Source organism: Passer montanus, unplaced genomic scaffold (assembly GCF_014805655.1).
Source record: "Passer montanus isolate IOZ18808 unplaced genomic scaffold, ASM1480565v1 scaffold33, whole genome shotgun sequence".
NCBI classification, from domain to species: Eukaryota; Metazoa; Chordata; class Aves; order Passeriformes; family Passeridae; genus Passer; species Passer montanus.
In genome coordinates, this window is record NW_024368041.1 from 3771798 (window position 1) to 3784974 (window position 13177).

Below are 13177 nucleotides of genomic sequence, written 5' to 3' on the forward strand. Positions count from 1 at the left end.
TCTATCTCTGTTTCCCTCCTCTGGACATGCTCCAGCTCCTCAATGTCCTTTTTGAAGTGAGGGGCTCAGAAGTGAACTCAGGATTCGAGTGCCAGGTCACTGTCCTGGTCCTGCTGGCCACACTGTTTCTGATCCAGGCCAGGATGCCACTGGCTGCCTTGGCTACCTGGGCACACACTGGTTCATGTTCAGCCACTGCTGGTCAGCTCTCCCAGGTCCTTTTCTGCTGGGAAACAAACTGACTGGGGGGGTGCCCTCAACCCTCTTGTCCAGGTCATCATTAAAGGTATTAAAAATAACTGACCCACTACTGAGCCTTGGAGACTGGATACCAGCTGGATTTAACTCTATCACCACTCTCTGGGCCCAAACATCCAGCCAGTTTTTTAATCCAGTGAAGAGGGCACCCATCCAGCTCGTGAATAACTAATTTCTCCAGAAGAATGCTATGGGAAGTGGTATCAAAGGCTATTCCATAGAGTCAGTATAAGCAAGGCAGTACTTACAGTCTTACATAAACTCGTTTTTCTTGAGCAGTTTTTCTAATGAGAAAAGGAATGCAGAGAAATCAAGTATACTGGCTGAGTTGGGGATGGAGTGGACTCCAATAAAATGAACCTTTTCAGCTACTCCTGTCAACTTTGCACTGGATGCTGAATGCATGGGATGACTGGGGAACCAGGGTGAAAGCCTCCAGTAGGGTTGACAGCAACATGAAAGACAGAAAGGTGAAGGACTTCTCTATAGTGCCTCAGAGCTCTCCTCCTCCCAAACACAGCATCCATGTATGGTTGTGGCCAAGAAAAACAGTCAATTGAGTGTACAAAATAGTAATTTCAAGGAACAAAACCATTGGACAAAACATAGAAATTCAAGTTGTATCCACATCAATCATGCTCAGGTACAAGCACTGGGAAACCAAATGAACTTCCAACAGCCAGAGTGAGCATGGGAAGAGTTAAGTACCTTACTGAAGACACCCTGAGTCTTAACAAAGTCAAAGAGGCACAACTTACCAAGTAGAGCAGATTCTTGTGTATAAAGGACTTTAAACCACTCTTATATTACAGACTGAGACTGGTTAAAGTTGGAAGGGACCCCTGGAGGTCATTTAGTCCAACATCCCTAATCAAACAGGATTCCCTAGAGCACATTTCTAAGGATGGTGAATATACCCAGAGAAGGAGACTCCACAGCCTCTCTGGGCAGCTAGTTCCAGCTTGCTCCAGTCACTCCCACAGTAAGTTCTTCCTCACATTCAGGTGGAACTTCAGAAGGCACAGGACTGACTGCCGAGGAGCTATGCCCTCTGCTACCCCATGAGCCTGGGGAGACCCACAAACCAGGCTGTGCTGACATGAAAGTACACCCTCCTCACCGCAGTTTCTCAAAACACCACCAGTCTTCAATTATCTGTCTGCTCATCACTGCCCTGAGGGGAATGGTATGCAAATCATAGTGCCTGGTGCCCTGGAGGGCTGTGCTGAGGATGACTTTCTTGGCCAGAAAGACCCATAAAGCAGTGCCAGACCCTCAGGGACAATCATGGACAAATTAAAGTCTTCAAAATTGCAGTTTGCTGCAGCCCAGCCCCTGAAGCACAAGTGCCTTAAGCACATATAGGCCCATCAACATTTCTGAGCATCCTATATAATGCTTGCAGGGTTCACAGGGCTGGGGGGAGAACACCCAGATACAGCCAAAACTCACTGAGTACCACCAGCACAGCACGTTGCAGCCCTCCTCACCTCATCTGACCTCACCCTCATGTATGTGTCCTGCTCAGAACACAGGCACAGTGGGTTCACACCTGGCTGAACCTGAGTTCTGCCTACCCAGAGACAGAAGAGGAACCACTGGCCAGGGGGGAAGCCAAGTCCCTGTCCCTGCTTTACTTATGTAAAACGTTTGTATACTCACTGGGATAACGACTGAAATGCTGGTGAGCAGCCTGGTGAGAAAAAGGAGGACATAATGCAGTAGAGAAATACATTTTCTCACACCCCACATCAGATACAACAGCTTGAGCAGTTCAGTGAGGGGTGTGGATTTGGTGCTAGCACTGCAGCTCCAGAAGCTGCCTATGATGCCTGTGGGGGAGTCTTAGCCCCAGTGCACCCTCCACACACAATCACCATTTGTGGTGGTACAAGCAGAACAAGGTTTATAAGTGAGGTTATGTCTTTTAGCATGAGAGCTAGGTCAGCTGGAAAGAGGAGTTTCCAGTGACCTGGAGAAAGCTGTGGGTGCCTGAATGCTTGTCTCTCAGAGCTAATACACCACCCACTCCAACACACCACCCACTCACACTGGCTCACAGTGAGAGATTTCTCCTCTCACTGGGAGCCATACACCACAGCAGCAGCGTTCACAGCAGTTCCATAGCTATGCCTTCCTCACCTTCAAAGAAACTAACATATACCCAATTCAGTTTCTGGACAATATTACTATAATGAAGCAGCTGAAGCACTTCACTAAAATGCACTGAGAATTCTATTTCTTGAGATAGTCATATATAAAAATTCTAGCAACTGCAGAATATAAACTGTTTTGTGATGAAAAATCTTCAGGGAGAATATGAAGGAGTGAAACATGGAGCCACAGGGCCCGTATGTGTTTTTAGCACAGCCCATAAAAGCTGTGTATTCAAGTCCTCACTCTTGTTTTCCAGTGCTTGATATGAGTGCCGCAGGTGCCCATTAACAGCTTTACATCGGTCTTTTTCAAAGAGTTGTAGATTTCAGTGGTGTGAAATCCACCCGCCTACCCCCCAGACAGCAGTCTGGAGGTTTCAAGGGCCTTGCATGGTACCTTGCATATGCCACACACAATCACTGTTAATTTATTTGAATTTTACAAGTGATATAACCTATTACATGCCACAAAAACCATAGCCTCTTTAAAATAATGAATTAAAGCTAAATGAGGGGAAAAAACAACCAAAACAAAAACTAACAAAAAAAAAAAAAAACCCACAAGGATGGGAAAGCTACTTAAAGATGTAAAAAGCACGTTTTCTAGGCTTCAAATAATCTTTCCAGTTTCTTTTTCTAATTTCTATGTACATCCTTTCCCAGGTTCAAACCTTTTTCATTAGAATATTAGCTTTGAATCTCCTGTGTATATAAAACTTCTTGTGGGGACTTCTACAATAACCCTGTAACATATCTCTCTGACTTGATTACATTTACCCTCAGCTCAAACTCTGTTTTGGCACATTTTCAAGGTCAAGGTTTGGATATGATTAAAAAATTTCCAAGTGCTAGTCTCTCCCCTACAAGTAAAATGTGGATATAATTAATACTGTTTACTTTGTTTTCTTTGCAAACAAGAGTTTCTGTTTGTTTGAAATACTTTTTTTCATGTTTTCAGCACTTGGATCAAAAAAGAAATATTTTAATTAATATGTTTCTGCTAGCTAATCTAAAAAAAAAACCTTACTGGTATTTTCAAAACAGCAAAATCCTATTTGATTCCAGTTTAAAGAGATATGTCACTAGGAATATTGTTCTTAACTTGCCTGCAGCTGAGGCTTTTTTTGCAGCATCAGTACTTCTGCAGAAAGACCAAAGTGGGGTCAGGCTGGAAACAGGATTCCCACACAAGTGGGGACATGCCTTCAGGTGGGCACATTTTCCTCCTGGTTCTATGTATAAGAGGCATCTAAGGATGAAGAATTGGCTGCTGTTGTGGTGATGTGTGTTTCCACCTAAAGCTTTTTTTTTTTTTTTTTTTTTCATGGTAAATAAATGCATGAACATAGAACAGACCTTGGCAGTGTTGCAGTTAAGACAATTATAAAAAAAAAAAAGCTGAGGGCCTTCTAGGGCTTGAACCCACTTCACATGAGCATGAGCCTGACTCAAGCAAATCTATTTTATTTGCGTAAAACTACAGGTCTACACCACTAAATGCAATCAGTCCAACACAAAGAGAAAGAAAATCCTGTAGAAATTAGGACAGCCGATGAAGAAGAGATGTCCTCTTAAAGAGAAAAACAACAATTATTAAACACTGCCTAAACTGCCTGATCTGATTCACTGGCCACATTACCATTTATGTGGAAGAAGATACAACAGGAACTGTCCAGGTTTTTGTTCATAGAAAATTGCATAAAATGGGGACACAGATAACATGTTAATAAAATTAATCCCATCTGCATCCCTTTTTTGGGTGTACTGATTTATCTCATAGTTGAAAGACACATCTTTTTAAGTTATCCCTAGCTGTTGAGAGGGGTGAGATATTTCAAGACCTTAGAAATAACTGGCTTTTCTGGCCTTTTCCTTCAGAACAGAAATAAACCCAGCAGGCAGAATCCAGATACCTAATGTATTTGCAGACTGGCAAATCGTTGCTATCTCTTCCATCCTCTCACTCCAACTATTTCTAGAGATACACTACAAATCAAAACAGGTTAAAAACTTCCCTTCCTTTGACAGGTTTTACAGTTGGATGAGATTCCTGCCCAGGTCCTCAGCCCTGGCAGCAGGGAGACACAGTGAGCTGCAAACTGCTGCTGCTTCGGAACCCCAAGCCACCCGGTAACTGAGAAGCATCCACGGGCAGGGGAGTGGGGAGGGGGCAGGGACAAGCTCTGCTGTCCCCCCACTCCCTCTGCTCCCAGGGGAGTGCTGTCACCTCAGCAGTCACTAAACACCCTGCATTTTTAATAGGCATCTGCTGCTGCCTGTTGTAATGGCAAAGCACAAAAGCCTAAAACAATCACATCTTGCTTTTTGGGTCATTTTGGACAGATGGGCCACTTTCCAAGCATCACAAATTTTCCTAAGTTGAAACATGTCACCACGAGTTCAGTTGAAGGTCACTTTTTTTTCTGATTTCAGCCCAGTGCAAAGATGACAAATGTAAGTACAAAGGGAAAAACATCCTGTTGGAACAGTACTCCCTGTTTTCTACGGGTGAAAAAAGTATAGGCAACATTTCAACAACTAAACAACGTGATCCATTGCTGAATGATTGTTTTAAAAACCCATATCATAATGTGTAATTGAATAAATTTAAAAGTCTGGAGGAATGCAATATAATGAAGAAAAATGCTAGTAATCAAAAATATGCAACTCTGCATTGGTTTGCATAAGGATTATCAGGGGGTTTTAGGCAAATACTTTTTCACTTTCTCAGCATAAAACTTTGGAAAGGAATAAACTATGTTTTCTAATGGATTAAACAAGTGAACTGCAGGGAAACTAAGGTCACTTAAATATTAATAGATTGCTTCATTATTTTAAAGCAAATAATCTTACTGAGTTAAGCTTTGTTTAACTCATATTTTGTTTTTCTGTTTAGCAAAACAAGACTTTGAAAGAAACGATTCGTTGGTTTAGTGATTGCTGACTGCTGTAGACCAACAGCAGCTCTGCTCTGCTCTGCTCAGCCTTCAGAGAAGGCTCCCCACCCTGGTAAATGTCCTTTTCACAGCAGACAGGACTGAAACCAGCCTAAAATTATACTTGTCAAAGATTTCCATGGCAGAGACAGATGTTCCTGGGCATCCACAGAGAGCCTGCAAAACAATTTAATTTATTATCTTTTCACTGTCCATGGCTAACCCTTTTCCAAGACACTGAAACCAAACAACTTTGATGGCAACACATGATCTAACCCATGTATAAAAGACTTGAGTAAACTACTGCTGTGGTGAAGAGAGCAGGGACATCTCCTTCACCAGCTGCAGGGAGGGCCTCCAGTGCCTGCTGTCCCTGCTTAGATGTGCAAGCTCAACATTTCAGTCTTTTGGGAGAGAAGGAACACTATAATTAAATCACCTTCAAAACAACAACAACAACAACAATGAAAAACAACACACTCTGGGCAAAGGAGCCGGGATGGATGATGGAAAGAGGCAAGCAGCAGCAATATGTTCAGGTGACAGCTGAGGTCATCAGAGAAAGAAGACCCCTACCCCGGTGTGAACTGAGTTCCCTTTGCACAGAGACAAAGCAGGAGCACAAACTGCCTCTGTGCTAGCTTAAGCTGTGAAAACTGGTTTGAAAATGAGTATGGGACTATAACCTCATGTTCATACCCCTGCTTGCTGGGAGTCTAAGCATCTGCTTGATTCTGCAGATAATTCCAGCATGGTTTTGGAAAGTACTGAAGTAAAAAAATAACAACACTAGGAAAACTTTTGTTGCTTCCTACTCTGATGCATTATGAATAAAACAAATAAGCCAAACTCCAAAGCCCTTTGCATAAGTGCAGGTAGAAGAACAGTCAGACTGCAGGACAGAAGGCACAGGGGAGAGGCAAGGGAAACTTTTGGAGAAGTGGCAGATTCAACACACAAACCAGGCTCTATGCTGCCAACAACAACTGCCAGGACAGCCCAGTAAAAGAAGGGTACCCAATATCCCATGGTTGTCACAGCCATCTCCTGCCATCTGTGGGGCATGCTGGCCTGGCTTGGTAGAGCAGTGGGAGGGCAGAAAAAGACATCTTAGTGTTGAGGGTGAAAAGAGACAAAATATAGTAGGAGAACAGAGCTTTGGAGACTCCAAAAGGGAATCTCCTTCTTGTTCCTGCTGTTGTGGGGATTGGAAGGATAAAAACATGCTTGTGATCTCTGCCCTATTGCTAATGCTTTTTCAGTTGTACTCTACTGCACAATTATACATTAGAGAATGTCAAAACAGCGGAGCATCTTCAGGTGCACTGAATTTCTGTAGTCACCCACAAATGACCTGGGTCAGTGCTTTTGGACTTGGCAGCCAGCTGAGACTGGGACCCTTCAGATTGTTTGCTGTAAGCAAGGACTCAGATTCTCTGGTACAATCCTGTCATTTACAAGCAATATACAAAGAAATGCTGTTCCCCTGAGCGAGGAAAGGGATCCTGTTATTCTGGATATCCCAAAGGCACCTAAGGGCTTCTTACATTTCTCCCAGATGAAGGGTCATCAGCTCAAAGGGAAATTCACCCCATCTTACAGCATTCACTCTGTCCAAGGTGGAGGGGTGACCTTTTCTGGGGTTTGCCTATTGTCTTCACTGCCATTTTAGCTGCTCAGCCTCAGCATGGAAAGAAATAAAAACAGGCATTTATGGATGGTGGCAACTTAATTATTTACAAAATATTGTTTCATCAGTACATTTTCTCCCACCCTCATAATGACCATATTTTCATCCACTGGATATCCAGTTTATGGACATGTTTATGTTCATGTTCATGTTTATGGATGTTTATGGTTGTCCCTGCCAAAAATAATTGTGGGTGTGCAAAGAGCCTTTGAGGAATGCCTGAAATGACTGAGGAAGCTGTTCATCTCTTCTAGTGTCACCTGGTGCAGGTACCAGATTGCAACCACAAACTCATACTCTTCTTTCTCCAAAGATGGCTGAACCAAGCCATATTTTCTGTTTATACAGCCTGTGAAGTCTTTAAGTATTGCACTGACCATCCTTCACCGGTCCTAATACAGATGAGTGCCAGTTCCCACCATCCCACTCACATCTGAGGCCAATGCTGACACACCAAACCATGGGCTGGTGCAGCTGGAGGGGCGCTGATTTGTTACAGTCCTTGCAGCTGCAATCACAGTTCCCCTGTCCCCTTTGGTAGCTCCGGCATTGAATTGGGTGCAAGGTTGGTCCCCCTTTGCTGCTGCCACAACACAGGTTCCTCACCACCATCCTGTCGCAACTCTAAAAACCCTTGTCCCATTCCCCCTTCGTCCTGTCACTGGCCAGAAAAGGTTTTCAAGCTGTCACATGCATCAACAGCACAGGAACATACAGCTAATGCTACATAAAATATTTTTCAGCAGGGCGAGATACACAGCAATAGGCTCAAATCCACAAATGTCCTGTGGGTAGTAACTCCTACCTTGGAATTCACTTCAGTGTCTTTGCCCTTTTTATTGCTATTTGTCATGAGTGCTGGTACATCCTGCTGCACCATATCTCCTGGCTCAAGGACTAAATTAGGCTGTCTGGGGCAATTCTGCAGAGCCCAGATGCTGTAGTCAACTAATTGAAAATTCAGGGTGTGGAATGAGGTGTCCCTGGCCTGTATTCCTCCCCTCTGCTTTGTGATGCTGTTTGCAAAACAGCTGAGGGAGGTGTTCCAATCCTGTCCCAGGTTTGCACAGGGCTCTCTATAAAACCTGGAGTGATTCCCTGGATGGATGTGTCTGGGAACTAGTGGGCTGGTGCTGGCTGAGTGCATGTGTAGCCTGGCAGCCTCAGCAGCTCATCCTGCCATGTCCCGGCAGCCACTGCCACATGTGCCAATGTAGAGCCAGAAGCTTGAAACTTGGTGTAGATCAAGAAGCCTGCATGAAACAAAGCATTATTACCCAGGACAATCCATATATCCCAAGTTCTTTGAGCACCACAGGTATGAGAGGCAGGACCTCAGATGAAGATGCCATTTACAGCAGGAAACAGAAATCTGTGAAGGGAATAAAATGTGACATTTCAGTGAGGGGGATGAGAGGTGGGTGCTGCGGGAGGGAGGACTTCAGGAACAGCCCTGGCCATGTCCCAAGAGTGGTGTTTCTGCAGGTTTCTACATCAGATGACATGGGAAGAAAAAAAAAAAAATTAGGTTATGAACAACGATGGGTTTCCAAGAATTCTTTAAAATAAAAAAAGGAAGATAAAACTGGTGAAGAGCCATGTAACAGCAAAGCCAGAGCGGCCTTCAAAACTAGAGTGCTTTCAGGTTAAAATCTTTAACTAACCAAAAAATACATGGAAACAGAAGAACAGAGGGTGAAAATGCAGAAACACGTGCATTATGTGGAGAGGCTGGGGCTGCCATGGACCAGACCCAGCCTGTTCCACCACAGGCCGGGCTCAGGCCCTCACGAGGCCAAGATGGCGGCACTCGGGTAGAACGAAACAGAAGAGGGTAAAAGCGCTGTGCAGGTTGTGGTGAGTGAGGGGGAAAGTAAGAGAAACAGCTCTGCAGGCACCAAGGTCTCCGAGGAAGGAGGGGAGGAGGGGCTCCAGGCACCAGAGCAGGGATTCCCTTGCAGAAAATACCTTAGAGAAGCTGGTTTGTCCTGAAAGAGCCTGGCCCACGGAAAGGCCCCAGAGCGGGGCAGGGAGGTGTGTGAGCAGGAGGGAGCAACAGAGAGGGCTCTTATGGACCGGTCATCCCCTCCGTGCTGCCTGGGATGGTGGGGAGAGGTGGGGGAACCAGGAATGAAGGACTGGGAAAAGGGGAAAGGAAGGTGCTGTTTCAATTTTTAAATTTCTGTCCCACTAGCTAAATCTATTTTAGATGGCAACAAATTGAATTCATTTTTATGAAGTTGAGTCTGTTTTGCCTATTACACTAATTGGGTAAGTGATCTCCCCGTCTTTATCTCAGTCCATGAGATTTTCCATCCTATTTTCTCCCCCTGCCCTTTTGAGGAGAGGAAATGAGAGAGGGCATCTGAAGGTCAGACAAAGCCAACTCAACACAGCTTCCTAGTAAAAAACTCTACAAGAAAATATGAAGTTAGATAAACAAAGGGGAAAACTTTGGGACTAGACTTCTGAGTTACTTCACAAGAAAATCCGCATGGAAGGAGGGCATAAAGCCCCACAAAGAAATGAAAAGAAAACTTCTGGCTAAGAACTGGATTAGAAGAACAGGTATCTGAGGACACAGTCTCCCAGCCATGGATGGAATCCAGCTGCAATAGGAGAACAGTTCTGTCTGGCTTAGGGCAAGACGACAGGAGCTGAGCATACCTGCTATTATATTGTATTTTTAATCTCTTATCCAATTTTTCACATTCAGCACTATCAACTAGAACTTCTAAACAATAAATTACATCAGTGTTTTGAAACATGAAGCCTCCTAGGACAAAAGACCATTTATCATGAATCTCATGGAATTTAAATAACTGTACACAATAGGAAAATAGTTCCCCAAAAGTGAGAGAGCCAATATGTATTTATTTCTATATTTTTGGGGGGGTTTTTCTGTGTAACAAAGCAACAGTGACCATGTTCTCTTTTATTCTAACTGTGTGAAGCACACAGAGTTTCCTGGGTTTTGAGACAAAGAAAGCCTGTGAGGTCATTTGGTCTGGCTCCCTACAAACACAGTTGTCATCTCACCCGGTGATGAGCACAGGGGAGGGTGGATCCCAGCTGGGCTGTGTGGGTGGCATGGGGAGACCTGTGCTGGGGGGCTCAAAACCCCTCCTCCAGCAAGGTGTGGCATGGGTCAGGCATGCTGTCAGATTTGTAAGCACCTGGAAATCAGTTTGTGTTGCTGGTGTGTCAGTAATATGAGGTTTGATGTGTTTCCATAAGTGCTCCATTAATCTGGGGAAGTGCCATAAATGAGCACTTCCAATAGCACATGGGCATTTGGACAAGCTGCTGCTAGCCTCAGCACTGCCAGGAGCAGTCTCATGCACCACTTCATCCATCTCTCACAAAAATATTCATTACCTCCACTTCCAGTTCAGCTAATGTCAAAGGATCCATTTGGCATCCTTTGGTAAAGGCTGCAGTGCAGGCACTGCTATGAACAGCTCCAGCTTTCAAGAATGATGCTAACATATCTTCAGCTGTCTGGCATTCAAACTCAGCTGGCATCTTTGATGAATAATTGGAAACCTCCTTGCTGCAGTGACATTAAACTTATAGTTTAACCTTCGTATTACAACCTCTGAAATAAGCTAAGATTTTGTAGAATAAATATTACTACACAAATGGAGCACTATTTTGTTTTCTTAACATCTTAGACACGCCAGCCTCCAAGGAGGAAACATTTCCCCAGCCTTGCACTTCATGAGAAGCTCTTCATCTACAAATGTCTCTATCTGACCCTGAACAGGTACAGCAGATCCTCTGTGGGCAGCCAGTCTTAGGGCCACAGTCACCTTTGCTTTTTTTAGGTACAGGCAACCCCCCAGTATCTCTCCCCATCCACCAGGCACAGCCACGGCTCCCTGGCAGCCCCTGCCCACCTCTCCACAGGTCCAGTGGGGAGCGCTGGAGCACTCGTGTAAACCTCACCCTGAAATGCCCTAATTCCCTGTTTTGTTTTTCATGGACAAGTCAGTGTCCCAATTCCATTTGCAGAGCTCAGAGTTTCCATCACAGATGCGGTGGCAATAAGGAACAGTGTGCACAGCACTGACACATGCTGACAGGAAGCTTGCATAGATCAACAGAAATTAGAAACAAATCACAATCAAAATCTAAGCAAATCAGAAACAAAAGAAACTTGAAACAAGGACTCAAGACTAATCTTCAAGATCAGAATAAGCAAAATCATCATGAGTCCATTATGAGTAGAGAAACTATGAGGCATGCAGTGTTTCATTGCTCCTTATACAACTTGTCTCTCTAATCAGCACTTTACAGTTGTGGCATAGAGAGTTATGGGGAAAAATACAGATACTTGAAGTGCTACTACCCTGATTAAAGAGATCCGTATAGTTCCCCTGGAGAAAAAGGCTTAGGGAGAGGTACCTGTAACAGGAACTTTATTGACACAGATTGCCTTCAAGCCCAGAACTTTACCTGTGAAGCTCCAGACTCTGGAAATTTTAATATAAATCAAAAGGCAAGTGATGTAGGAGGTCTAAACTCATATTTATGTACTTGCATAATATTAGTACTGTAGGAGGTAAATATAAACAAAACACAGGATACTTTGCTCATGTCTCTGCTGGATGCCAATTTTGATGTTGCTGTAAGGTAAGAATATATATGAAAAGCAGTTTATATTAAATAGGTTAAGAGAGGAGATCTCTTCAGGAGGCAAAACAAGCTGTACAAGAACTACAATGGTTTCTAAAATACATTTTCTTCTCTGTGCATTAAATAATATTTTCTCTTTTATTATGAATCAAGGGACTTTCAACATCACCCCTGAATGCATTTTGGAAGGACTTCCTCCTTGCCAAATCCCAATCTGAGTTGCATTCTGCAAAACCACATTCATGCTACTCCATTAGCTGACTTTGCTTGTAATGATATTTATTTAAGGCTACTTTGGCAAGCAGGGCAGAAGGGGAGCGCAGATGCTCCTACCGTACCAGCGGGTCTGTTTTCCCCATGTCTGAAGCTCGGCGTGGAAGCTGCGCTGGCGCTGGAGCGGCTCGGGCGGATGCGCAGGGCCGGGATGTCCCGGGAGGTCGCGGGCTGCCCCGGCCCCGCGGCGGCGCGGCTGAAGTCAGGGTGCCAGCTGCCCGGCAGGACAATGGCTCCTTTGGGAGATCGCTGCGGGACAAAGGCGCTGCTTTCAGGAATGATTTTATATGCGTACATGTGACCTTTGCCTGAAATGGTTCTTTGGAAAGTGTCCCTGTCCTGAAGTTCTGCTTTCAAATGCAGAACTCCCGGGCCCTTGTTTAATCTGTCCTTCTTTTTTCCTAATTTATTTTGTGCCACACATGCCTCAGGAGAGGTCATGTGCAGATAACAAGGTGGTGCTGAGCTTTTTCTCATCATTTAATAGAGCTATTCAGTAATGGATAAGATTACATTCTTCACTTTGCAAAGCAAAGACCCTTCACCAGGATCTGCTATCTGGAGTGCTTTTTCTGCTTTTAGGAACTTAACTACAGAGTACCCCAAAAGCAGAGCACCCCGATTTCCAATCCCATGCCTTAAGCCAGCCTCTACTGACTAGCACTTCCAAACACATCCAAGCTTGGGCCACCTTTGCTAGAGTGCATATAGTTTTAAATTTGTGCATCCGGATAACAACAGCAGGGCCTTTGGATTTTTAATGTATTGGAGTGGCTTTTATTAAATTAAATGTATTAAATAAATTTATTATAAACAAATTTATTTTAAAATTGTGTATTTTAGCTGTGATTTAAAGTATTTTGAAAGCTTCTTACTTGAATGGGTATAAAATAGTGGCTGTCAATACACAGCATGCATGACATCAAAATATTGTGCTAGTTGGGCTGGAGGTGGAGGGGTGACAACAGAATTTATCACCTTTGCCTTGGGATATGGCAGTGAATGCTGCAGGTGAAGTGATGGGCCCTCAGAGTGATTATTTATTAGGTTACAGGGAAAGTTTAAAGCAGTGTGACTCTCAGGTTAGCAAATTTTCCTTTATAAGATCTTGATTTTTGCTATTTATTGCTCTGACAAACTTATATTTGCACTGACATTTTTGTGCTGAAAAGAGTTAGGAATTTTTAATCTATTTTTAGTTTGCAGCAAATTGCACTGAACATTTT

General features: G+C 43.9%; 1 protein-coding gene across 1 annotated transcript in view; it reads right to left on the reverse strand.

Moving 5' to 3' along the window:
• ENPP2 (ectonucleotide pyrophosphatase/phosphodiesterase 2) overlaps window positions 1-12431 on the reverse strand; it is a 72627-nt gene extending 60196 nt beyond the window's left edge. Inside the window, exon 1 of the mRNA XM_039715455.1 lies at window positions 12012-12431. Coding sequence (XP_039571389.1) covers window positions 12012-12431 — 420 coding nt within the window. The remainder of the gene's footprint in view (window positions 1-12011) is intronic.
• Between the last annotated feature and the right edge of the window lie 746 nt (window positions 12432-13177).